Source organism: Loxodonta africana, chromosome 10, assembly GCF_030014295.1.
Source record: "Loxodonta africana isolate mLoxAfr1 chromosome 10, mLoxAfr1.hap2, whole genome shotgun sequence".
Taxonomy (NCBI): domain Eukaryota; kingdom Metazoa; phylum Chordata; class Mammalia; order Proboscidea; family Elephantidae; genus Loxodonta; species Loxodonta africana.
Window position 1 is genome coordinate 23,437,293 of NC_087351.1, and position 27,890 is coordinate 23,465,182.

Below are 27,890 nucleotides of genomic sequence, written 5' to 3' on the forward strand. Positions count from 1 at the left end.
AAAAAATATATTACACCCCCAACTTCCCAAGAGGAGATTAATTTCAATAATTAATATTAAGTCCTTGCCTAAAACTTTTAACAGTCTTCCCTCAAACGAAGGGAAACCAGGGAATGGTCAGTGACTTTTATAGTTACCTAGCTGTCTCATCTATGAAACAGGCTAACCAGGCTGAGAAAATTTTCCCTCCTGGCAACTCCACTCTTAGAAAGGATACAGTTTTCATCACCCTCAGGGTTTCGGGGTGGCCCTGGCATATTCAACAAAACCAGCTTTGCTTCGTGGGACTTGTTAACTATAACCTCATTGAGCTTGACTGCTGTATGCATCCGCCTCACATTGGACTGGTCCCTGGTGGGGAAGAAATAGAGGTGGTTAAGGCAAAGAGAAAGCCAACCATACAGTCAACCTTAAACACCTGAGACCCAGAGCTTTTCTGATTGACTATGGATAATGTGATGCACAAAATGATTTTTTTTTCTAGCTAATTTCTTAAGAGTATCTTGAAGATTAAAAGTATCGTTATTTACCTTACTTAGCCTCATGAAATCAGGAATAAGAAAATCTGAGGTTATTTTATTCAGTGAAGACGTGAAATAAGAACCTGTTTCAGAAAACCAAATTCTGATAGGTATAGAAGGAAGGGAAATAAGGAATTAAGGATTTCAACATTCAAATCTATGCAGAATTTTCAGCATGAACAGATGGAGCCAAAAGACAAAAACTTGACCTTCAAGCCTCTGAGATTCCTAGAGGGAACCCAGAGTTACTTTAAGTAGCTACTGAATGACCTTGTCTTTCGCCTTTTCCTCAGTTTTCTTTTGGTCTCTTCCTCTAAGAGTGTTGGTGGAAGCAAGGATGGATAGTCTACCTAATGGACAGTCTAAAATTTTTATAGCACCTGAGTGCTTTCTATTGCTAGGAGGAAGTAAGGCAGAAGGAAAAATGAAGCCACTGAATAGAATGGAAAGAAGCCTAGCTGTGTTGCCTGGATATTTGGATTTATACTTCAACTCTGTCACTTGCTGGCTGAGTAACCCTAAGGGCATGTCACTTATCCTGAGCTATAGTTTCAGCAACATTCCAACACCAACCCCACTGGCAATCTACTGTGCACCAGTTACTGTCCCAAATACTTCACATATGATTTCATTTAATTTTCACAGCAAACACAGTTGATAATAACTTATTTACTCTCTTTTATGTCCATGAAATCTAAGCCAAACAGGAATAAAGCAATCATTATCACAGGTTGGCTGTGAAGATTAAATGAGATAGCAGTAGAAAAGTATTGTAATTTAAACATACTACACACATGTAGTGGCATTAGGGAGCTGGGGTGGTGCAAGTTGTTTGTGATTGGCTGCTAATCAAAAGGCTGGTGGTTTGAACCCAAAGAGTGGCTCTGCAGAAGAAAGGCCTAGTATTCTGCTTCTGTAAAGATTACAGCCAAGAAAACCCTATAGAAGGCTCTACTCTGTAACACATGTGGTCACCATGAGCCACGGGCTGAATCGACAGAGACTAACAAAAAGTGGCATTAGGAAATTACATTCTTCTGTTCACCATACCTTCCAAATTGGAAAACTGACTGTCATGGATTGAATCGTGCCCCCAAAAATGTGCCTATCAACTTGGTTAGGCCATGATTCCCCGTATTGCGTGGCTGTCCTCCATTTTGTGATTGTAATTTTATTTTAAGATTAGGGTGGGATTGGAACACCACCCTTACTCAGGTCACCTCCCTGATCCAATGTAAAGGGAGTTTCCCTGGGATGTGGCCTGCACCACCTTTTCTCTCTCAAGAGATAAAAGCAAAGGGAAGCAAGCAGAAAGTTGGGGACCTCATACCACCAAGGAAGCTGTGCTGGAGCAGAGCGCATCCTTTGGATCTGAGGTTCCTGCGCTGAGATGCTCCCAGACCAAGGGAAGACTAACATGAAGGACCTTCCTCCAGAGCTGACAGAAAGAGAAAGCCTTCCCCTGAAGCTGATGCCCTGAATTTGGACTTGTAACCTACTAGACTGTGAAAGAATAAATTTTTTGGTTAAAGCCATCCACTTGTGGTATTCCTGTTATAGCAGCACTAGATGACTAAGACACTGACCAACTCAATTCTGTTGCCTTAAATTGGTGTTGTCCTAAAATACAACTACCAATGGTCTCACCTCAAACTTGGCATCATCTATTCTACCTCTGATAATCTGGAACTCTAATATCCCATTCTCAAATTCTTACTTTCTATCCCTTTTTCCATTCTGATTTCTCTGAGCTATCCAGCCCTTTTGAATCTTCCCTTCTAGTTTCATATTCTTCTATTTAGCCCAGAGCCTAGGAAACATAATTTCAACTCCATCTGCCCCAGCCACCCTCTTTTCCCTTGTCTTGCCCAGCTGATCAACTCAAACATCAACACTTTTTACTGGGGACAGATTACCCAATAAGCAAGGTAAGTACATGCTTAGGGCATCAACAAAACAGGAACACCAGTTGTCCAAAGCAAAGACCCACAGATGCCAAGCAGACAGGACACAAGGAAAAGCGAGTGCTACAGTAGAACAGAACTGGCAGGGCACTAAATGAATCAATACCAGCTCCAGTATGTGAGAATGTGCCAGCTGGAAATAAAGATCATGCAAGGCCGCAAGGGCACCCGTGCACGAGGTTGTTTAAATTGGGAGTTAATATGCATAGTCAAACAGTACAGAGATGGCTGGATATGGAGTAAAATGAAGAAGAGACTCCACCCTGTATAGCCTGGCAAAATCATAGCTGTGTCATCAACTAGGATGCTGTATCATGTGATAAGCTTGTGGGTGGAAAACTTACGGACGTATGTTAAGCAGCTCCTGGAATCCTTCCATTGACTTGGCTTTTTGCCCCCGGGATGCCATGTACTTGTCTTTTGTCCAAGTCATGTGCACCTTCTCCTGATAGGTCTCTGTCTCTTCATCCTCATCTGAGCCAATGCTGGTCAATCGTAGCATTGAGTTCCGGTCTTTCACCAACTGTGCCTGGAGAAGGCCCAATACAGTTATTCAGTGTAAAAACTTCTCTCATGCTTCAGCTTCAAATTTTGAGACAATAGTGGGGGTATCATGAAATAGCTGATGAAGTGAGAAGGAAAGCATCTATCATCCCAAGAGAACAATAGAGTAATATCCCTTTCAAGACCAGACTTCACAGGGCCAGAAGTAGATCAATGCAGTGAGGCCTTACCTCTCTGTCCCGCTCTGTCTTGGACAGTCGCATTTGGCGGAGCATCTGAGACCTCTGCTCCATCATCAGCGTGCGCTCGTAAGTATAAGCTGATATGTCACTGTCATGCTGCCACAGACATCACACAGAGTGGGCAATAAGCACAAAGGAGAAAGAGGGAAGAGCCACTCATTTTCATGTCAACTCACTAAATCGAACCAGAAGAAGTAGCACAATATCAAGTTTCACCCCTCCCTATTTTTATTCAGTCATTGAGCTACATAAATACATTAGTGGAAATTGCAGAGAATATCCATAAGCCCTGAGAGTCTTTCCCATAATCTAGCCATTACATATACATGTTTCCCTGGAACACAAACTCTAGTCTGTTTATATTTTGTTTTTCGTACTGCCAGGTTATTAAAAAACACCGTGTGTGATTTTAAGCATAAATATATGAATTAAAAAATTAACAAAACTACATTAAGCAGACAAGAATCTGGAAGAAACATAAGGACTATGTAAACAAAAAAAACAAACAAGAAATCAAAAACAAGCAAAACACACACACACACACAAAACCAAACATACATCACATACACACTGTACTCTTCTAGGTCAACGTTATCAGGGTTTGCTGGAGCAAGGGGACTAATCTACGTTTGCAGGTGAACAAGTCCCCAAACCAGAAAAGGTGGTAGGAGTACAAGATGGGGAAATGGTGTTCTCTTGGATCTCAAACTCAGGTTTCTCACCATCTCCACCACTTCCACCTCTGCTTCAATACGCAAGTGATACAGGAAGGTGGCCAGGTCCTTCTTCATCTGGATACTGTTATCTTCTAGTTGAGCTACTGTGAAGATCCGTATGCTGCACTTTCGCCACACCTAAGGGAGTGCCATTCACATGTGGAAAATTAGATACAAGAAGGCAAAAAAGAGTGACTTCCTAAAACATGAGGCATTCTTGCTTAGATTAGCCTTGCTATAGTACCAGGGTATTTACTCTTGGCTTCCTACTTGTTTTATCAGTGTACTAGGGCTAAAGCTTGAAAAGCAACACATTAAATAGCGCTTTAAGAAATTCCTTAATTTCATAACAAGAAAAAACTGGCTAAAAGAAAAATATGGCATATGATACTTTAAACTCATTGCCATTGAACCAATTTCAACTCATAGCAGATCCTATAGGACAGAGTAGAACTGCCGCATAGGGTTTCCAAGGCTGTAAATTTTTACAGAAGTAGGCTGCCACATCTTTCTCCCACAGAGTGGCTGGTGGGTTCAAACTCTGACCTTTCTCGGTTAGCAGCCAAGCTCTGAACCACTGTGCTACCCAGGCTCCTTGAAATACTTTAAGAGGGTGCTTTATCCAGACGCCATGCAGACTATAATATTTACTATTTCAGTTTAATTAGTCTTACCAAAGGATGAGTATATATATGTGTGACAAACATACACATTGTATATATGTGTGATTTACAAACACATAATTACATATACCTTTAGGTTTCCAACACTTGAGAGACTCTTGGTCTTTTTTTATAGGCTGTATATACTAGTTATTGTTTTTCTCAATGGCTTGTATGGAACTTTATTAGCTTGTTGACTTTCACTTGGAGATAAGTAGGTATCAAATACCAAGAAAACTATTTCTCATAAGGTTGAAACTGGGGCCAGGGACCGCCAAGAATAACTCTCCACTCTCCTGGTTTGTTTAGTGAAGCAGGAAAGAAGCTAAGGAAGAAACACATTTTTAAAAAGTTGCTGAAAAATACCTTGTGCTGTTTGAGTAGGAATGGTAATAGCATGAGCATCCCTCCGTCATGCACAATCCACCACACATCAATGTTGCCCTCGGAAAATTGCTCCACGTTGCTGGGAAAGAAGGAAATGTTCTTGGCCACCAGCAGGGCGAGATGGGCAGCAGTTGTCACTCGAACCGTGCCTGGGGATAAAAAAAAAGTGAGAATCAAGATAAGCAGAGGAAAATCCTTATGCTTGCCTTGTTGTGTGCCACTGAGTCGGTTCCAACTTATAGAGACCCTACAGGACAGAGCAGAACTGCCCTATAGAGTTTCCGAGGAGTGGCTGGTGGATTTGAACTGCCGATCTTTTGGTCAGCAGCCAAGATCTTAACCACTACACCACCAGGGCTCCTTGCTTCTGATAGTTTCCACCATATCAGGAAAACAAGGATAACTCTCTTTTACATTTCTTTGAACAGGGAGTCCCATTTAAAGACTAGGTTATGCCTCATTAACAAAAATTATTGAGAAAAAATCTGAATAGCTAAGAGACTTAGATTGAGAATCATGGTTTATGTTACATTTCTTAGGGGCCTTACGAGGATATGTGAATTTGGGAAATTTTGATGCTGAAGGACAATTTTTCCACTTCTTGTGAGAACGTTAATATGGGAAACAATAAATGAAAACATGGCAATTTAGGAGATAATTTCATGAGCATAAAGTAAAGCTCATGGGGGTGGGTAGAATCAGGTTACTATTACTAATAGTTACATTAAAAAAATCCCAAACCAAACCAGTTGCTGCTGATTCCTACTTGTTAGAGCAGAACTGTGCTACGTTGGGTTTTCAATGGCTGATTTTTCTGAAGTAGATGACTATACTTTTTTTTCTGAGGTGCCCCTGGGTGGACTCAAACTATCGACCTTTATGTTAGCAGCCAAACATGTTAACCCTCTGCGCCACCCAAGGACTCCACTAGTTACACAGGTGTCCTTATAAGACTGCTTCAACCATGGCATAGCCTCTGCTTAGGTGGCTGAAGTGGGATTAGAGTGATGGGGATTTAACTATCTCCCTTATTTGGGTCCTCAGATAGTTAATGAGCAGCGTTCTGTACCAATAAAAGTCTTCCATGCTCGAGCATCTTCACTCTGGCGCCAGCCATTAGGCCAGCCCATCACCACTGTGTTGTGCTTCATGCCCCCAAGGCCACATGACTGGATGAGGTGGGAAATGCCCTCTTTCAGTTTGGCTGCCACCACCAGCTGGCAGAATCCTTTCACCTTCTCTGCCTCCATTAGGTGCTTTATGGTCTGAAAGAGACACAGAATCTCAACACTGAATTGTTTCACCCTCAACCTTTTAAGTAACTCCTTTTCCATACATATTTCCCTCTTTCTAAGCTCTGTGTAAGATCACATCTTCTACAGAGAAGTTCAAAAAGTTACTTATCCCAACGAAATCCACCATCCTTTGTTTTTTTCACTTTTCAAATGCTAAATACCTATCTGAACATCTGTAAACTGGTTGTCCACACTTAGTTTCCCTGCCTTTTTGTCTATTCTGTTTTCCTTCCTTTGGAACATACCTAATGTTTCTTCAGCACTTCTAGTTTCAAAGCATTCTAAAATGACATCCACAAAATCTCTGAAATGTAATTGAAATTTTCTTCAAACAACAGGGTTAATTCTATCATTTATAATAAGTATTACAGTAAAAACAAATTCCTTATTCAGGTAGGACTTTAATATTCAGTATAGCCCATTGCCATGGAGTAGATTCCAACTCATGGCAACCCTATAGGACACAGAACTGCCCCATAGGACTTCCAAGGCTGTCATCTTTATGGAAGCAGACAACCACATCTTTCTCCCACAGAGCAGCTGCTGGGTTCGAACCACAGACCTTTGGTTGGCAGCTGAGTGCTTAACCACTGTACCACAAGGGCTCCTTAATATTCAGTAGAGCTAATCAGAAATAGCAAAGAAACTTGCTTATAATGCCATGTAGATTATTAAAAAGCAGGAATAGTTGCTCATTGTCCTTGTCGTCACAAAATTAAGAGGAACCCTCCCCCATAGTTTGGGGAAGATTTATGTGTATCATTTTCTAGTGTTCAGAGTCAATATTTGCAAATAGTGCTTAGCCTTGATAATCTTACATTTTACCAACATGGCAATGCTTTAAATGGAAAGAAAGAATAAATTGCTATCTTCAGGCTCATCTTAATAATTTAGGAGAATATGACCATTCAAAAGTCTGCACTAACTAAAAAGGCAAACCTCCTAGATCACTCAGGAAAGGGATTAATTAGAAATCTGCGGTCTGATTACTTAAAATCACAAAACCGTAAGCTTACTTTACTTTCTTCCACTAAGTCAATAAGCCTGGACTCTTACCTGCTCAGCAGCTAAAGCCTCGCCATAGTTCTCCAGGAAGTTCCCCACAATGACAGAGCCCACAATTGTGAGGCCCTTTCCTGCCTTCAGCTGTGAGGCAAAAGTGAGGAGGCGAGGATGCTTGACATGCAAGTCTTCATCTAGTTTCAGCAATACAAGCAGCTGAGGCCTACAGAGAGGTTGGTGGTGGGGGAAGGGAGGGTGGAAGGAAAGAGGGGAGTGAAAATACTTTGGCTTTGGGGAACAGAACGGCAATTTCACCCTTTGACTCAGGGGAGCTGTAATTTGACATAGGGAAGAGGTTAGGGGAAGTGAAATGATGAGAATAGTGAGTTGTTTTGAACTCTCCCAATATTATCTCAAATTTAATAATCATCCAGGAAAAAAAAAAAAAAATAGGAGAAATCTAGCTCATAAATCTCATGAGGAAAAGGGAATCAAGAAATCAAGGATCTGGAATTGTTTCAGATAGGTCCACTGCACGATTCCTCGAGCCGCATGATTTCCTTACCGTATAAGATAACGAAAAATGCAATTTTGTGTGTTCACTATGTGCCACACCCCACTCAGCTCTGTTCATTTCTTTACCTCCAGTTTTTAGTGTGTGGCGGCCCTTCCTCCAGCCGAAGCAAAGCAAATCGGGCTGCACTGAGGGACAGCCCACGGATACCATCACCCCATTCTTTCTCAGCTCTGTCAGGAAAAGAGCAGAGACAGACTTCAACTGTAGCAAGTACAACTTCAAAAAATTAAGTTTAGTCTTCTGATTGGAACACATGTACAAGGTAAAAGAGTAAAGCTTTCAGTGATGTATATTTACTGATGTATAAAACATTATTACTGATATATACCATGCTCTTTAGTAATCTAAGGAACCCACTGGAAGCAGATCAACACTACCCCTCACCAACAGAGTGGAGTGCACAAGCAATTCCAAAAAAAAGGGCAGAAAGGGTCATTCACTTGGTCCTTCTTTATAACTATTCAAAAGCAATAATGTAAAACAGCAATTTAGATTAAGAAATTAATATAGACCCAAGTTTATGTTAATCTGAAAATAATGCAGAGAAAGCAAAACTCAGTGTCATCTTCTGAATCAGAGTTATTCATCTCTCATTTTTGGAAATGGTTAGTAAAAGCTGTTACAGTTATTAAGGACTAATTCCTTTTTCATTTCAGAGAGATACTGAAAAGACTGAAGAGATAAACAAAAATATTTGTATTTTACTTTTTTTTTTTTACTACGGATCCATTATTATTTGGATAAGCCCTTTTAGTTTTCATTGATCCTTTCATACTTTCTCAATGGGTTACCCATGTAATTAAAAGCTTGCATCTGTAACATGGTTAAGAGAATTTGTTGTATTTGTTGTTGTTGTGTGCCGTCAAGTTAATTCTCACTCACAGCAACCCAAAAGACAGAGTAGAACAGTCCCATAGGGCTTCCTAGGCTGTAATCTTTACAGGAGCAGATTATCAGATCTTTTCTCCCACAGAGTAGCTGGTGGGTTTGAACTGCCAGCCTTTTGATTAGCAGCCAAGCACTTAACCACTGCGTTGCAAAATTTAGTTATGGAAGAAGGAAGTTACCTGAAACCATAATGCAATTTTCATTAGACTGGCTCTAACCAAACTAGCCAGTCTTGACATTTAGCAGTGACCAAGGTCAAAGCCACAGTTTGTTTGTGCTGCTATAGACTCACCCTTGGTACTCGATGTATTTGTAGATCATACCAGCAATCGCCATAGCTACGATGGCATAATACCAGGAAGAAATGAACATCAGAGCCAGACAAATACTCATTCCCATGAAAGAGAGGGCCCTAGAAGATTAAAAACAAGCAAACAAACAAAAAGTCTTTCTAAGAAGCTAAGAAAAGTGGCATCTGCTAGACAGTGCTTCTCAAACTAACTGTGGTGAGGGACCATTTAAAAAATTTTTCCACTCTGTTATAAACAGATGCTTTTGTAAAATGCAATAAAAAAGAATTATAGGAAAATTTATCACATGCCTAGATACTGTGGAAATGTCAAATTGCTACAGAAGTTTCAATTGCTTATTCTCCATCTCTGCAGTTGTTCTATCACAGACTGGCAACAAACAGTAAGCAGAACCACACTGATGCACAAACCACCCTTTGCTGAAGGGTATTTCCCATTGCTTGGAAAAACATAAATAAAGAGGGAGGCTACAAAAGTGACCTGTGATTATGAAGATGATTCAAACTTGGCAAAACAGAGACAAGACATGTAGTCAGATATGTTAACAATGCTCTAGTCTTTAAAAAAAGTATTTCATATAAATATTCCTGAAACTTTTATGAATATTTATTAGCATAACTTCAGAACCCACCAAGAAAAATGTGTCATTAGATTTCTTAGTTTACATAAGTGAAACTTGGCAGAGAATAATTAAGTGCTGGTTTTGATCAAATAAATCAGGTAGACAACCCCGTGTACAAGTTCCTCTGTGTGCAGAAGGAATTTCCTAGCTGTATGATGACTCTCAAAGGATGAATAGTAGAGTTGCTAATCTAGAGACAATTAGGATTGAAGTGAAGAGAAAAAGAAAACAAAAGTAACAGAAGCAAAAAGGGCAACACGAAAAATGTATAATGAACTTTTAACTTAAGTTGAAGCTAAAGAGCTGGTCAGAGACATCAAAATCAGCTGAAGATTTCAATTTGTAGTCACTGCCCACCATTAGTAAGTGAAACTGGAAAAGGGTTAAGAAGTATGTTAGTAAAGAGGGCTGTGGCAACAGGTACACATAGGCTGTATTAGAGAGCTTTTAGCTATGAAAGCGAAAAGAAGGGATGGTAGCTAAACACTCTTTAACTACTAAATTAAATTGGTATAAGGAAGAGAGTTTGAGAATGAAAACTGATGAGAATATGAGAGAGGAAAGACAGAAAGTGAAGTCCAGTGCTTAGTTAAGAGGGAAGAGGGAAAACCAATATGCAAAGGGAAGGTTGTCTTAACCTGAACAAGGCAGTAGTCTGGAAATATTTATGTTATAGTCTTTATTCTTAGTGGGATGTTTTAAGTTATTATGAAAAAGGAAAGGAAAAAATGGGGTGAGGGCGGAGTTTCCGGTGAGTATTGAAAGTTGAAACAATCAGTGTGGAATGGTTGATCAAGAACAAAATTGTATTCAGACCCCAGCCCTCCTAATTTTCCACTGCAATGATGGGTTCTCTCTAAATGCTGAGGCAAAAAAAAAAAAAAAAAAAAGGCAGACTCACCAGTGGTAGTAGCGGAACCGGGGCCTCCAGTTAGGTGTTCGAAGTAATGTTTGCAAGGCACATGCCAGGTTCACAAAGAGGTAACACATGAGAAAAAACCTGGAAGAATTAAAAAGAGTAAGAGGGATGGATGATTATTACTCGAAAATGCTTCTTCTAGGGCTATTTTCAGTAACTAGATGCCTTTACTGTATTTAAGTCTTTGTTTTTAGACCACTAACCCTTAACTAGGGGTCCCTCGGTGGCGCAAACAATTAAACACTCGACTACTAGCCAAAACCCTGGAGGTTTGAACCCACACAGGTGCCTCGGAAGAAAGTCCCGGTGATCTGCTTCTAAAAGGCCACAGCCCTGAAAACCCTATAGAGCAGTTCTACTCTACACACGGGGTTGCCAGGAGTCAGAACAGACTCAGAGGCAGCTAACACCAATAACCCGTGACTAAATCTAGGAAGCGGAGAAACTTAAACCTCTCTGCACAAACTTGTTCATCCTCCTATGTTCTCTCAGTGAATGACACAACCAACTCTTTACTCAGTTGTTCTTGGGATAATCCTAGTTTCCTCTTCTTTACTCACCCTTCTTCAAAATTCACTTACCAACTTCTATGGATTCTACCTACTTAAAATCTCCAAAATTCTTTTTCCTTTCTCTCTCTAATACTTTAACACCTCAGTTTAGGCTCTCATTTCTTCTTTCCTGGATTAGTCAAATAAGCTTCCAGTTGGCACTTACAACTCAATTTTAGCCTCTGTCTAAGCCATCTTTTATATTGAATTGATCATTCTAAAACATAAATATTTTTATTTTGCTCTTTACCATAAGGATTATCCATTACTTCCAGGCAAAAGCTCCAGGTCCTTTGTGATCGGGCTCTACTTACTTCTCTAGCCTGCCATTCCCTAACATGCACCCTCTGCTCTAGCCATGCCAAACAATTTTCAGTTCTCTGAAAGTACTACATTATGTCACTCCTCAATTCCTCTACGTATGTTCCCTGCCTGGAACATCCTCCACGCCTTCTTTGCTTAGCAAATAAGCAGTCATTCTTGAACATACAAGTATCACTTCCTCCACAGCACCTTTCTTGATAGCAAGTCTGTTTATCTGCCCCCCTTAGTTTTCACATAGCACCTAGTGTTCATCTTTATCACAGAATTCACCGCACTCTATGGAGATCACTGGTTTCCTCATCTACCATCAGTTCCTTACAACGGTCTCTTAGCCATTTTTGTATTCCCAGCATATCGCACAGTGCCAGGTAAATAACAAGACATCAATAAATCACAGGCGAATGAACAAAAGCTAAAGCCACAACCCAGTGACAATAAATCAGAAATGATGGCAAGAACTTTTGAAGTTGTGTAAGCAGGAAGAAACCATTATAATTTATGAAAGGTAGCCTTACATAAAACATCCCAGGACGTTTATCACTTGAGGGATATTATATCTATATTTGACCCACTCTTGTTATCATTACTGTTCTATGCCTGATAGAAAACAGCACATATTATACATCATTAAAGCAAAAATAACTGAAAAAAATAACTGGCTCTTACATGGAAAGGATTGGGGCCACAAGATCCAGGGAGGCAATGAGGATTCCCAGCTCTGCAATGGCAGCAGTTAGAAGTAAAGCCCAGGTAGGTTCCCCATTGGCTTTGCTATGACCAAAAACCTGTACAGGCATAGAAGTGGGGGAAGGATCTGAGTCAATGTCTGCAATACTCTATCCTACAGTTTCAGATATTTAACTGAGAGATAATAGCATTAAAACTGTGATGTCTTTTAAACTCCTTTACCCCACTCTTACACAGACTAATACTAGGGATTTAGAGTCTCGTACTAAAACCCCATGTCTCCATATCATGTGACCTAGTATTTGCTAACCCACACCATTTCACGTAAAGCCTAAGAAAAAAGGAAGACGGCACAAGGAAGAGTCACTCACCCTAAGAAACGGTATAATGTTATCCTTGGCAATCGCCTGTAGCAGCCTTGGTGCACCCGTGAGACTCTGAAGTCCAGCCCCACATGTTGAAAAGAAGGAGCCAATAACAATTACCCATGGGGATGGCCAAGATAAGGTACCAACCACCAAATTACCTTTCACAGCATCCCCAAACCTGGGAGAAAAACAAGTATGGGTAAATTTAATCTAGAAATAATGAGGTACTTTCACCTAATTTCAATCATTTACAATACTTAGAAAATCAAGATTAAGATTTGATTAGTCTTAGTTAATCAAATGAATATGACCAAATGTAAAGGTAGGTAGATTTGATCAAAAGGTATAATAACCTATATTAAGAAAAAATAACTTGCAGGGTGAGATTTCTTTAGAAGATAAGCTAAACCTCAATTACAGCTTTTCTCCTCAGATTATCACTGTAAAGAAACTTGAAAGTACCAAAAAATACAAAAAATTGGAGGATGGTGGGAATCCATCCATCCATCTCCATCCATCCATTTAAACTTCTAGTCATGACAGATATCTCAGGTTGGGTTTTTGAGTTTCAACTGTCTTGGGGCCATATGGGATGATCAAACATCATAGAAGACAGGCACGATTATTAAAAGAAATCAACCACTCACTTGTCTCTAAGAACAACTCCTTCAATACATGCACCAAAAAGGACAACATTGCTTAAATCTATCACATCAAGAGTCAAGGAAAGTGGCTCTGAGATAAAACGTAGACACACTCAGGACATTCCTTCTATCAGTAAAATGAGTTGCTAAATTTACTAATCTAATACATTAGCTCTTGAATTCTCTATTTTGGGAATGAGGGGGATGGATTATCTCGTCAGGTGGTAGAAAGCAGCTATCCTAACAGGATAAAAATACTGATTACCCTAGTTCTACTGGATACGCCTATGACTAAGATTCAGACTGCACTTGTAAAAAGGATACAGACAAAGGAGGTGGTCAGGATGGCGAGGATAGTGCCAATGGGAATAGACATCTGAGCATCTTTCAGATCTCCAGACCGGTTTGATCCAGCCATGATACCTTTAGAAAAGGAAATAAACAAGTTAACTCCTTGAGTTCACAGACACTTTGATATGCACACTGATACCAAAGACTAAAATCAAATCTAGGGACCCTAATGATACAATCTGTCTCCTGAGAAAAATCACTCCCTGGGTATGATAGCTCCTTAAATAAACAACAGCCCATCTGCTTACCTGTGACAGAGGGAAAGAAGATTCCCACCAGAAGCGTGAAGGAGGTGGTGATGTCAACAAGGACATACTCGTGATTTAAGCTGCCTAAGACATCGGAAGATTTGGCTGAGGCCTTTTCAATGATCTCTCCCTTTGGTAGGTAATTACTCCAAAGATTCTCTGCAGTGGAATAAAAAGGGAGGGAGGAGGCAGTAATAAGCAACAGCAGTATAAAAAAAAAAAAAATTTTTTTTTTTTATAGAGAAGATAATTAGGTAATTTTCTACCTAAAGAATACCCTAAATCAGAGTCCTCATTTATATAGGTTTTAAAATTATGTTTGATTCTACGTGAGCATGTATATGCACAAACATACCACACAATAAAGCACACATGAATAAAAACCTAATGCTCTTTTTCATCTGGTTTCATATATAATGTCACAAAATGCTTTGGTAAATACACATGCAATCAAGCCAGGCTGATAAATTAGTAATAAACAGACTAAAGCAGCATGCTCGAGAAAGCCCATAATTTTTTTTATTAGACATCAACGATGTTTTTAATACCTTAGTGTGAACTTGCTTACGTGCAAAGACATTTGTGGACCAAGCATTTAAGACAGAAGTCTCTTAAGAAAAAAGTTTCAGAAATTTAGGTGAGTTAGGAAAACACATGTGTGGATGTGGTGACATTAAAATAGTTCCATTCTACCTGTCACTGCAGAAAGAACTCTTCAGTTTTAGAAGATTACATAGAATATTTTATCATCTTAATCTAGGTTAAAAAGCAATTCGCTCAGGTCTGCCCTCTAAAAGACGTAAATTTTTAGCAGATAGCACTGTGCAAGGGAGTGTACAAAAAAGTATAAATTCACTGATACGAAAGCAAAATTATGTTGAAATAAGAGCTGTATTCTCAGTGTTTAAGAGGGAAGTGGCACCATGACAGGGAATCTTCATGGATAACAGAAGGGTCAAAAATGGTAAAGTCTGGTCTGTTTTTTTAATAGAACAGTTGTTGTTGTTAGGTGCCATCAAGTCGATTCCGACTCATAGCAACCCTACGTACCACAGAACAAGACAATGTCTGGTCCTGTGCCATCCTTACAATCGTTGTTATAGAGCAATTAAAAGCTCACAAATAACCCCTTAACTTACCTGTAATGATACCACTAGCCAATCCAGGAATGCCCTGAATTGAAGTGACATTATTGTGAACAAAGTATTCATCACAGGTGCCATTGAAAAACTGGCTGGAGTTACAGAAGAAGCCCCATAACTTTGATGGGACCGTCATGTTGTTCATCTCCTTGGTCTTAGAGCAAATGTCAATATGTCTTGATGAAAGGGTGCGGTTACCCAGCATACAGACCCTAAGAGAAAACAAACAGAGAGAAATAACAAGCAAGAAAAGGATGATTAAAAAAAAAAAGCATTATGAAAGAGATGAGTAAAGGAAAACAAAAATGATCGATAAGAACTCTTCCTGCCACGGGTGTGAAAGGAACTAAGATTTACTGATTGACCAACAGTGTGAATGGTAATTTATATTTTCTGCCAATTTAATCCTTACATCAACCTTATAAAACATGTATTAATATTTCTATTTTGCAGATGGAGAGACAGAATCTTAGGGTGATAAAGTAGTCTGCCCGAGGTCATTCAGGTGGTAGACAGCAGTGATAGAGCTCAAACACAAAGATTTTCTTTGTCTGTATCTATGCTGACTGATCTTCCAAAATTTCTAGGCCACTAACCAAGTGTTGGGTCTAAAAGTATCCTAGAGTCCTTTTGCTCTTCCTACAACTAAAAAAGAAATGACCCCCTTTTGCGAGGCCTAGAAAAGCCTCACATTCATAACCTTCAGTTGCCACTGAGGCAATTCCAACTCGTGTTGTCGAGTAGAACTGTGCTTCACAGAGCTTTCATGGCGGTGACCTTTGGGAAGCAGGCTGCCAGGTCTTCTTCTGAGATGCCGCTGGGTGGTTCAAACTGGCAACTTCTCGGCCAGTAGCTGAGTGCTTAACTGGCTGCACTACCCAAGGACTCCTTTACATTCATAAAATTCCGGAAATGTTACGGTAAAGGTCAAATCTTTCTGGCTACCATTGCAAGGATGATAGCTTGGCTAGAATGAAAAAGTACATCCCTCGATGGACTAAGAGAAATCTGTTTTTGAACAGTGGGAGTGAGACTATTTAAGAATAATACAAATATTAACTACTAGTTTTATTTTTTTCTTTAACCCAGAGACATAAATACGAACAAAGGAATAATACACCCATAGTTAAAATACCTCTCAGGTGGAACAAAGCAACTTTTTAAATCTACAAAACGATAACAGTAATTATGGAAATTTTCAAACATACACTGAGTGGATAATGTTAGAATGAACCATGTACCCATTATTCGGGTTCAACCACTCTCAACATTTTCTAGTCTTGCCTCAGGTATTCCCTAGATTTTTCTCTTATTTCACTAGAGTACTTTAAAGAAAATACCATGCATCACGTCCTTCTGCGTGCACGTGCATGCACACACACACACTCACTCACTGACAGCTCCAAGAGAGGTATCAAAGGAGAGCCTGAGGCAGAATAGAATTTCCCAAGTTGTGACATGGCCTTGGGAAATGTGGTCTTTTGTACTTTAATGACTCTTAAAAAAGATCTTTAGCTACTTTACAGCCCCCAAACAGGTAAGCAAACTAAAAATTTATGATGGAATCTCTCACTGACATCACACAGCCTGGCACAGAAGAAACACTGGACACTGGATTGGGAATCAGGAAATCACAGGGCTCATGTCACTCTGCCACTAATTAACTTTGGGGAAAACCATTTTTTAAAAATAGGTTTTTCTGTAGTCTGGTTAAATCAACATATGATTAATGAATTTGATCCCTGAATGATCTAGATGACTTTTCAAAACCAATCTCTGTTCCAAGATTACAAACATCAGTCCCTACACCACTAGGCAGAGGGGAAACAGGTGACCATGTGAGTTACAGATCCGCACAAATTCATTACTACTTCAAAAAATACACTTTAAGATACATTTACTACTTATATATTATTTATAGAGAAAGGCACATACAAATGATATGACATCTATATCCCTTTATTTTTTTCACTATAATTCCATTATGGTACTAATGAACCAAAAAAAAAAAAAAAAAAACCCATTGCTGTCAACGGTACTAATAGCAGAATAAAAATTTTAATCACAAATATTTCGGTAGTAGTTTAGGGTTCTTTTGATTCTCCTGATTTTTCATTAATAAAAGGAATCCAACATTATAAAGAGTAGCTACTGAGGCTGTTTATGTACAACCAAACTTCACGGGGTCCAGTTACTTGGTTTGGAGGTTTTGAGTCATGGTTTCACGGGACAACCCAGTTAAATGGCCTAATAAGGTGTTTAGTGCTTCTGTTCTACCTCCCAGTTCATTAAGTACTGCCTGGGCTTGCAAGCAGCCAACCAAGGCATGACAATTGGTCTCTATGTGCCTGGAGCAACAGAAGAAGGAGAGTGTGGAGTAGGAGGAGGAAATCAAAAGTGTGGGTAACTGCCTCCAGGAACAACTGCCTCTTTTGCCTCGAGACCAGAAGAACTGGATGCTGCCTGGCTACCATTACCAAACATTTTGATCAAAGATTCTACAGAAGGATCCTGATAAAAGGGGGAAGGTGCCTGAGATAATCTTTAAAACTTAAATATCCCCTGAAGTCTTCTTAAAACCAAACAATAGTCAAGCTTAACTAGTAAAGAATGTCTGCCTTGAACATTGCTCTTTTAAGATCTATCTATATGGGATCAAACTGACAACAGCAACTCAAAAGATTAGATAGGAAACTCGGGGCAGTGAGTTTATGTTAATGGAGAAGGAACAACTCAGAAAAGGAGGGTGAGAATGGCTGTACAACTCAAAGAATGTAATCAATGACACTGAATTGTACACATGGAAATTGTTGAACTGGTATATGTTCTGCTGTGTATATCTTCAACAACAACAAAAATAAATTAAAAAAAAGGCATCCAACATTGATCTACTTTATAAAAGTTGTCGGCAATAACTATGCTGTTTGTAAAGCCCTTTGTGAATAGTTCAAATATGAACAATCATAATCAGATGGGAGAAAAAACAAACCAACCAAAATATGTATATACAAAAAATGGTTAAAGCTGCTAGTTCTAGGCTTGGGACATAAGGAAAAGGATTGATATGATACTGTTTTGCTAGTAGGCTTCCTGCCTAATTGCTGACTGGGCTTATACAAGAGAGAAATCTAGATAGACTGTAAAATTCTGACTTGACATTCTCAGACCACCAGATATTGTCAATGACTACCCAATAATGATGGCTATCAAACGTACGGGAAGTGCGGAGGGGCAAAAGAAGACTTGATGGCTCCAGCATAGATGGCCAAGATGGATACAATGACACAGGCCAGGAAAAGTGAGGCAAACTTGTTCACGTAGCGTACGCCGATGAACACCACCAATGCCATAAGTACCAGGAAGGCTGTGCCATAGACACGCATGTTGTTTAGCATAGCGGCTGACTCCTTGAGTGCATCGTCACTGCGAAAGATGGCAGCCCGGGGGACAATATACATCTGTTAGGTAAAATAAATAGAAAATGAGGTCATTTCAAAGTAATTAGGTAACAGGGTTAATGTAATTTTCATATGTTTTCACAAAGGAAAGCAAAAGCGGAGAGAGAAATGACTGCGGACCTTCTTAACCCAATTTCTACATGGGAAGATCTGGAATGCCTTCAGAAATGTGATAAAGGGTTTCTTTTTCTTTTACCTCCACACTGTTATGAATACCAACATTTCCAAATAGAAAAAAAAAAAGGAACACATGAATAATTCTATTCCAAGGGTTATATAAAAAACTGTAATGATTATCTTGAGCTCCATTCTTCTGCTATCATTACTTGAAGTAGTAAAAAATACATTCCAGTGAATAAATAAACAAGAAAATATTTCATTTCACTGGAAAAAGACTGCAAAAGGAAACAAACACCACTTTATTTTATTTTTTTGCCATTGGTGGAAGTCTTTCTTCTGAGCCTTTAACTTTTGGTTGGAGTGCTAGGGTGGTGATTAGGCAGAGTGGGAGGGGTAGGCAAGCAACGTATACCCTCAAACTTTGTGCCTCATATTCACAATACCGTTCACAGGAGATCAGTAAGAGTTTAGCAGTCAATCATCCAACTGATTCCTACAGCTTACTTTAGAAGCCTTGATATCAAAGAAGAAATTAAACTCAAATCTCTACCTCTTCTACATTCATACCTAGATCACAATTAAGTCATTACTTACCAGAAAAATTTCAATGGCGCCAAGGATATACATGGCTGCTGCAAATGTGGTGCCAAGGTAAAAGCAGAGACCAACGGCCCCACCAAACTCTGGGCCCAGTGCCCGGGAAATCATAAAGTATGAGCCCCCAGCTAAAAGACAAAACAGGCAGGTGAATGGGATAAAAAGAGCACATAAGTAAGAAGAAGGTAAATAAGTCATAAATAAGAATAAACTTATGCATGATGGATAGATACGTTTTCGGTTTTTGAAAATACTCAAAATAATTTTAAAAAAGTAAATTTGCTAGTGGGAAGTAAAGAAGAAGCCTTTTTTTGTATGATATACTGCAAAGATAATGCTCCACAACTTGCCAGTACTACTTAGAAAAATACAAGAAAATTTACTATAGGCATGAGAGCCCAATAAAATTATGCCAATAAAAATCTAAGAACGTGACTTGAAATTAAACCATTCTAGCTTAGAAAATGAGAGATTTTAAAGAAGGAATCCTAAAGTTAAACAGTATTAGTGTCTCTGACCTACGGACCATTACTCTGTTGTGGCCCAGAAGAATAGAATAGCATCCTATTCCTTGGAAGTTTACATCCCTGGGTTTATAGCATAAACATATAGTAATCATTGATGATTCCTGACATTCAACCTTGGCCTACTGACCTGGTACCACTCCATTGGTAGCAATGGCACTCATGGAGATAGCAGTCAATATTGTCTGTAGAGAAAGGGAAAGGCGAAGATTGTTACTGTGAAAAGATGACATTTCTATACTACTTTTTGATCTGTGGCTCTCAGAGCACTTATCAAATATTTAACTCTACCTACTTTTATAAAGAAGTTGCCTGTCTACCTAACAGTACAGAAATGAGATGATGTGATCCACCTCACTGCACTAGTCACGTTACCATCATTTGGTGTATTTTGTTCAAATGCCCCTACAACTTAATCAGTAGGTTAAGTACTCTAAGAACCACTGATCTCACCCTGGATCTCCTAGTTAAACAGGAGATAAAGCATAACATGTTCAAAGGGATTAACTAGGGAAACGACTTGGAAAATGGACTGGAATCTAACTAAAGACTAGCCAGAATACCAAGAATAATATTCAGTAAGAAAAGGAACCACTAAAGGCTTCTGAGTACGTAAGAACTGTATTTTAGAAATAGTACCTGGTAGCACATCACAGATAAGGAATAGCTGGAGGCAGAGTGACTGGTTAGTAAGTAGGCTACTATAGCAGGTCAGTGAGAGGTAAGAATTACAGTGATGGTAGTGGGAATAAAAAGGAAAGGTTGAATCTAAGGGATTTCAGAGGGACACTTGATTGACCTTGGTGGTTGATTAAATGTGAGAGGCAACAGAGGAGCCAAATATGGCCTTGAGGTTTCAAGCCTGAGAAACTGAAAAAATGGTGTTACCATTAACTTTAAGGTATTAACGATATGGGCTGTGTCTGCTTACTCTACACTGTATAGTACTCGGCTAAGCACAATGCACAGAGAGGCTATAATGGTGCTATTAATAAAAGAGGTCAGTAGACAGCAGGAATGTATAATAATAATATGGATAGATGTGCCTAGGATGTATGGCTAGAAGGAGTTCAAATTAAAGTAAGATCAGTATGTTCTCAGAATAATGGAGACCTGGGAAGAACACCTGAATTTCTAGAAAGGGATAACAGAAGAGACTTCAGAACAAAACAAAATACTCCTCAACCCTAAGAAACTCTTAGATAGTTCTGTTTCTCAATGCTACTCTGGAGCAGTGCATCACATTTTCTGCCTCACTTCCTGTCACAACTTTGGTGCTACCAAAGCTCAAATGGCTTGGACTCTAAATTCTTCCAAGAGGCTATATTTCCTCCTTCATGTAGAAGTCTTCCTTTGCAATTTCTAGCACATCATATCACAAACACCAAGCAATGAATAACAGACACGATATAACTGAAAATCCTTTAGGTTTTGACACCAGAAAGATCTCTCCTGTTGAGATCATAGATCTTTCCCTGGTATCCTTTGTTTGATTCCCAAAGAGGTCAAGCTCTAGTTGCAGGGTATGCATATACTCTTGAGAGTTCCCAATATTCTAGATGACTCCAGGAGCCAATGCAGGACTTACACAGCAGCAGCAGATAAGAACAATTGCAAAGGCCTGAAGAACTCCTGCTGTGCCCACCACCCAGGTAAGGCGTAGAAACAGGATCACTCCAAAAATATTTTGTAGACATGGGAGGTAGACACCCATGAAGGTACCCATTTGGGGGGTCTGGAAAGAAAGATGTTTACAGGAGAAAAATTACATAGTCATCTAGAAGAGATGCTTTTTTTCTCTTTAACTATGTAAAAACTTACCCCCTAAGTACATATTAACCTCAAAGCAGAGATAAAGTTTAAGCAAAATCTTAAAAGAAGTACAAATAAAATCTCCGTTTTATAAATTACTACCACCATAAAAAAAAAAAAAAACTTTTTTTTTTTTTTTACCTTTTAATATTCCTAGAGCTATACGTTTTTACTTTATATAGGGTCTTATACATTTTTATTTATACACAGGCATTTAGCCACAAATGGGCCTTCAACAATCTTAACATTTTCTATTCTTCAAAACTGTTAGCTTTCTTTTCAAATAAATAACTCATTTAAAAATAGAATAAGGACTTAATGGAATCTTTCAGAATCTGGCATAAATTCTTAACTGGTAAAATGAAGGTCTGAGGGTTGTTTTATCACTTTTCAAAGAGTTGAACAACCAGAAAGCTAAACTGTATATTGTTCCATATTTTCATTTTGAGAAAAACTGATATTTGGTCTTTAAAAAACCCATAAACTTCGCAACAGACAGACGGAATCTTCTAGTGAGGCAAATGGATGTGGACTCTTGAAGTGCTAGTCTCTCTCCCTGGAATGCTCTTCTCTCAGCTATTACATGGCTCACTCCCCCACATTATTTACTTCTCTGCTCAAATATCACCTTGTTAGGGGGCCTTCCCTGGTCAACCAATCTAAAATAGCAATCCCACTCCCTGGTCCCTTGATGGCCAGTCTCAGTCTTTTACCCCACTTTCTTTTTGTTTAAGCATTGATCAACACTTAATATGTTATATATTTTGCTTCAGGACTGTCTCCTCACACTAGAAGTTAGACTGTATGACAGGCAGGACTCTGCATGTTCTGTTTATGGTATGACCCCAGTGCCTGGAACAGTGCCTGGCACATATCAAGCATTCAATAAATAATTACTAAACATAGAGTGATGCCCTGGATATCTCTTCATTTCTTATATACAAGGCTCTCTTTATTTATCCTTGTTATCCTGAGGCATCACCTTGGTAGGCTTCTTTTTCCCTTCAGTAATGTTCTCTGCCTCTTCATGTTCCTTTGCTCCCTGTGTCAGATTTGTGTAATTGGCCATGCGGCTGAGAAGAGAAGACACCTTTGGCCTGGTGTCCATTTCTTCCTATAAAGCCAGAAATACAGAAGAAATGAATGAAGAACACTGAAAATAAGCATCGAAATAACCTCTCTACCAAAAAACTGCAAGAGAAAATACTACACAGCTAAAATGTTTTTAAAAAAGTTATTGATGAGACTTTATTCTTCCCCGAAACTAAACGTCACATTCAATGAGTGCAGCGTGAATCTTTGTAAAATTCTTTAGTGAAAAGTTTCAATGTTCTTTCTAATAGCTATGTAACTTACCTACAGTAAAAACAAAATCATATTACAAAACCCATTGCTGTTGAGCTGAATCTGACTCACAGCGACCTTGTAGGACAGGGTGGCAGAACTGCCCAGAAGGTTTCCAAGGCTGTAAATCTTTACGGAAGCAGACTGCCACATCCTTCCCTAGCGTAGCAGCTGGTGGGTTTGAATCACCTACCTTTCAGTTAGCAGTCAAGCACTTAACCACTGCACCACCAGGACTCCTAAAATCGTATTAAACCAAAACCGAACCTCTTGCCATCAAGTTGATTCCAACTCATACTGACCCCTACAAAAGGCTGTAACCTAGTAAAGAACATTGATAATGTGATCCTTAACCATAACCAGTGAACCCAGTGCCCTCGAGTCATAGTGCTCTCCCTTTTTTCAGGCCACTAACATTCCGCTTACTCTTATGGCTATTTTTATCACCAAGTATGGCCAGGTCTAGGAAAAACTTCTGTGACTGAACTAAATACTCACGTCAGAACTTTTCTTGAGAGAAAATATCATTTAAAAAATAGGTGCACCAAGAGAAGAGCATTTACGTCATTTTCCAAAGCCAGCCAAAGGTAGTACTGGAACAAACCAGGCTCCTTTCAATAATTTGGCCATAGACTCCGTCAGAGTCCATGTCGTTTTAGTCAGATAAGACATACAGGTCCTCTTAATCTAGCAGCCTGCTTCCTACAGTGATTTCTGTCTAATATTTTAACTTAAATGACAGTCTTCCTAACCACAGGGTTTAGAAATACACTGCTTTATACTTAGAAGAAAGATAACTTGGATGAAGATATTTAATTCCTAGCTGAATTAGACTGCAAGGTGTTCCATTTACCTGAGATGCAAGCATTCCTCCTCCTTACTTCATAAAAGTTTGATATATTGGCTACTCATTATAGTTAGCTTATACAGATAAAATTAACTACAATGGAAGTTATAATAATCATATTTTATTTTAACAATTAGTTATTAAATTATCCAGCTTGTACTGTTTTAAAATGAATGGAATGGGAAATGGCTATCCTGACATCTCTGTTTCTGAAATACCTATCCCTAGTTTTCTCTAAATATTACCTCAAATAGTGCCAAGTTTTTATCGAAATATTCATCGCCTTCTTCATAATTGGAATTATTGAGATAAGCATTTCGAGCTTTTTTACGTCCATCATCTAGAAAAAGAATTAAACAAAGTTAGTTTCTTATTGGTATTGAAGAAACATCAGCACCAGATAACTGCATGTTGCCTGTTGGATAGAAGAACTCATTGTCATATCACACAGTGGTGGAACTCAATTAGCATTTCTTGAAGAATGTGGCTCTCTCTCCAGCAGGTGTAAAAACAAACCTATAAGAACCAAACATGGGTCATTCCCTTTCTTAACAATACAAAGACTTTTGGAGACACTATTCTTTTGGGATTCCAGGCCATAGAGCTCTTATTTTTAAAGTCACTCAAATCTAAAAAAACCCAGTGCCATCGACTCAAATCTAGGATGGAAAAAACAAAACAAAAACAAAACACAGAGTATTTATTGAGTACCTACTCAGTGAACAAATACGCTGTGCTACCTTACATACTGTCGTCGTTGATACTGGCAGTAAAAAACCCTCTCCCTCCAGAGCTGCCCACCCTTCACAAATAATATCAAGTCATTAAACTGAGCTCCATTTTTGTATAAACCTTATTACATTTTAAAAAATTTATTTGAAAAGTGGTACCCCAATTCACAATTTGGTGAACTAGCTATGAAGAAAGAAAGAAAGAAAGAAAAAAAAAAAGGACTGGGTTCCCTAAAACAACAGTTTTTGTCTTGTTCGGGCACTTCCTTAACTTTGGTTCTTTATCATGTGAAGTTATATAATTACAATTATCTGGAATCAGAGAATAACGCAGTGAGAAAAAAATATGTAAATGCCATTAAGAACCGAGATTTTCAATACTGAGAAAATAGATGCCAATATTAAAAAAACAACAATGAAGTTAATTTAAAACTCTACCTTATATGTGTAAGATGAGCTTAGGAAGTCTTGTCGTGCCAGGAAGTAAACAAACTATCAAAATTACTGGGTCATGTCAAAAAACATAAGAGCTAAGCGAAGAGGTTCTCACTGGCTAAAGATGGGATAATACCAGCATTAAAAAAAATAATGCAATGGATTGAAAGGCAAATTCATGAAATATCCATAATGATATTTTAAAAATTAGTGACTTAATTTTGCAGGTTGCTAAGACAGCAACATATAACTCTGAAATACAATAAATGGAAAAGAACCAAGCAATTATCATGCCTTTCCTATATAAACTGTATTTCAGAGTAGCCAAATAATCGACAAAGTTCTTCACTATAGAAGCATTCTAACTAAAATGCAGATGGAATAATAGCATTAGGAAATAAAATCACCATTTTGCAATTCCTTTTTTTTTAATGACAAGGAGCCCTGATGGTACAATAGTTAAGCTCTAGGCTGCTAACCGAAACCGCAGTGGTTCGAACCCACCAGCTGCTCCACAGGAGAAAAGACCTGGTAATCTGCTCCTGTAAAGATCACAGCCTAGGCAACCCTATGGGGCAGTTCTAGTCTGTCCTATAGGGTTGCTAGGAGTTGGAACCGACTTGTCGGCACATAACAACAACGATGAAATAATGGTTCTATGTTATGATCGTCAATCCTTGCTAAAACTATTAGGTTAAAGGCTGAAGCAAAACTTATAAAGGATGGATCAGGCTGATTTAGAACCCACTGACAACCTTATTATTACTAGAAGTGGCATAACATAATCTCCTTACGTGATACAACGAAAAGTACACTGTGCCACCTATGATGTATACTTTCCAAAAGAACTGACACTGAATCTAATCGAGCCTCTAAATTGAACTCTGAGTTCACAAAAAACACAGAGCAGGAACACGTAAAACATTATCACAAGGATGTAATCATCAAATTCAGATTGTGGAAAATTCTATGTGATAAATAACTAAAAAAATGGCATAAACTCTTTTAGAGTTGAGAGGAACCCTGGTGGCGCAGTGGTTAAAGTGCTTGGCTGCTAACTGAAAGGTCGGCAGTTCAAATCCATCAGCCAGCTGCTCCACGGGAGAAAGATGTGGCATTCTGCAGAGCTGAACTCCTACAGATTAAAAGATCTTTCTGAACTCCTACAGATTAAAAGATCTTTAAGAGATGAATCAATCAATTGCACGGTGTGAGCCTTTTTGGGATATTGAGTCAAACAAATGTAAAAAGGATATTTTTGAAACCATCAGGGAGATCTGAATATGGACCAGTTATTTTTTTTAAATGTAAGTAAAATCATGAGGTACCTGAAATTTTCTTTAAGATACTCTCCAGGAAAGAAAAGGTGGAGGGCTTGAAAAGAAATCAGCAAAATAGTTGAAGCTGGGTGATGGCTTCACAATGCTATTGTAGCTACTTTAGTATACCTTTTAAATTTTCCATAGTAAAAAGTTAAAAAAGTAAAAACAATTTTCCTCCCATTCTGTAATGGTTCCAGAAAATTGTAAAGAAAATGACAGCTCAAAATTGTTAGCACTTCTGAGTAATTCATTCATTCAATTAATTCAACAAATAATTATTAAGTTCCTATCATGTGCCGGTTCCTGGGACTATAGCAGTGGATAAGGCAGTTAAAGACCCTGCTTTCATTGTGCTTGCAATAAAGTCACAGGAGACAAAAACTACATAAACAAAAAACAACATGTCAGTTCAAGCAGCAGCAAGTTCAACGAAGGCAATGAAACAGGAATGGAGACAGACTGTGACTGGCGAGGGGAAGGACAATTTCAGACAGTGTGCTAGTAAATTAGTAAATCGACTCTCTGAAATTAAAAAAAAAAGTCCTTATTTGTAGTCTTTGCCGATTCTGTGGTGTGAATACTCACATTGTGGCCAATTTCAAACTACTAGTATGAAATCACTGACCATGATATTGGGAAGAGATGCACACAATTAGTTCCTGTGAGTTGGCTCCAGAACACCCCTAGCACAGGATGGTCAGGAAAGGCCTGCATTTCATGCACCAAAAAAAAAAAAAAAAAATCCGCTGCAGTTGAGTCGCTTGCGACTAATAGCGATCCTATAGGGCACAGCAGAACTGCCCCATTGGATTTCCAAGGCGTGCTGACTTGTTGGTTAGCAACCATAGCTCTTAACCACTATGCTACCACGGTTTCCATTTCAGGCACAGGGAATAGCAATTTTAAAAGATCCTGAAGCAGGAACTGACTTAGTGGATTCACAACACAGAAAGGCTAACATGGCTGAAACAGAGTGAGGAAAGAAGAGGGGTTAGAAAGGTAGTAAGGAGACAGAATATGTAGTTAGCAAAGTGATAGCTCTTCCAAATCCATTTATTGAATAGTGCCTCTGTTTCCCACTGACCTACTCCAGATAAATTAGCATGATCACAACTCAGGATGGTAGAAATGGGTTCAAATATATCAATAATACCAATAATTACAATAAATACAAGTAGGCTAAATTCACAGGTAAAAACATAAACGCTGACAGATTGGATTAAACCCCCCAAAATTCAGAAATACACCGTTTACAAGAGACACACATTATAAGGATACGTGAAAGCTGAAAGTAAAGAGACGTATTATTAGGTAAATATTAATTAAAAGAAAGCTGATATAATTAGTATTATATAAATTTGCTTTTAAGAGAAGAACTTTTTAATGAGAAGGTAACCACAGAACAAAAGTTTCCAGAAGAACTAGATGGTGCTCGGCTACCACTAGTGAGCGTTCTGATCAGGATCACAACAGACGGACCCTGATAGAAAGGGAACAACTATGTGGAAAAGAACTTCAAATTCTCAAGGACTCCAGACTTGCTGAACTCACTGAGACTGGAGGAATCCCCGAGACTAAAACTAAAACCTTAAACAAACTATTTCCTGAAGTTATCTTTTAACTAAACAGCACGGTAGCTCAAAAACTAAAGAATGGTACCCGTGGCTACTGTGCTCTTTAAAAAATTATCCATATGAGACCAAATAGTTGACAGTTACTCTAAAGCATGGATGAAAAGATTGGGAGTGCAGTGAGACTAAATTAAGGGAAATGAA

At 38.7% G+C, this 27,890-nt stretch overlaps 1 protein-coding gene across 6 annotated transcripts in view; it reads right to left on the reverse strand.

The window, feature by feature from the left end:
• Positions 1-27,890, reverse strand: part of SLC12A6 (solute carrier family 12 member 6) — a 97,121-nt gene that overhangs the window by 5,621 nt on the left and 63,610 nt on the right. For all 6 annotated transcript variants that reach the window (XR_010323130.1, XM_023558629.2, XM_003418629.4 and 3 more), the window contains 22 exons: positions 23,873-23,967; positions 22,419-22,550; positions 21,213-21,359; positions 19,755-19,809; positions 19,098-19,228; positions 18,142-18,383; positions 14,923-15,137; positions 13,784-13,942; positions 13,509-13,607; positions 13,188-13,245; positions 12,544-12,718; positions 12,152-12,270; positions 10,593-10,691; positions 9,051-9,170; positions 7,936-8,040; positions 7,348-7,516; positions 6,066-6,261; positions 4,976-5,145; positions 3,954-4,085; positions 3,220-3,327; positions 2,830-3,014; positions 218-351 (listed from right to left, as the gene is read on the reverse strand). Coding sequence is in view for 5 of the 6 variants with exons in the window: in XM_023558629.2 (XP_023414397.1) it covers positions 218-351; positions 2,830-3,014; positions 3,220-3,327; positions 3,954-4,085; positions 4,976-5,145; positions 6,066-6,261; positions 7,348-7,516; positions 7,936-8,040; positions 9,051-9,170; positions 10,593-10,691; positions 12,152-12,270; positions 12,544-12,718; positions 13,188-13,245; positions 13,509-13,607; positions 13,784-13,942; positions 14,923-15,137; positions 18,142-18,383; positions 19,098-19,228; positions 19,755-19,809; positions 21,213-21,359; positions 22,419-22,550; positions 23,873-23,967 (3,045 nt within the window). In the remaining variant the exon portion in view is untranslated. The remainder of the gene's footprint in view (positions 1-217; positions 352-2,829; positions 3,015-3,219; positions 3,328-3,953; positions 4,086-4,975; positions 5,146-6,065; positions 6,262-7,347; positions 7,517-7,935; positions 8,041-9,050; positions 9,171-10,592; positions 10,692-12,151; positions 12,271-12,543; positions 12,719-13,187; positions 13,246-13,508; positions 13,608-13,783; positions 13,943-14,922; positions 15,138-18,141; positions 18,384-19,097; positions 19,229-19,754; positions 19,810-21,212; positions 21,360-22,418; positions 22,551-23,872; positions 23,968-27,890) is intronic.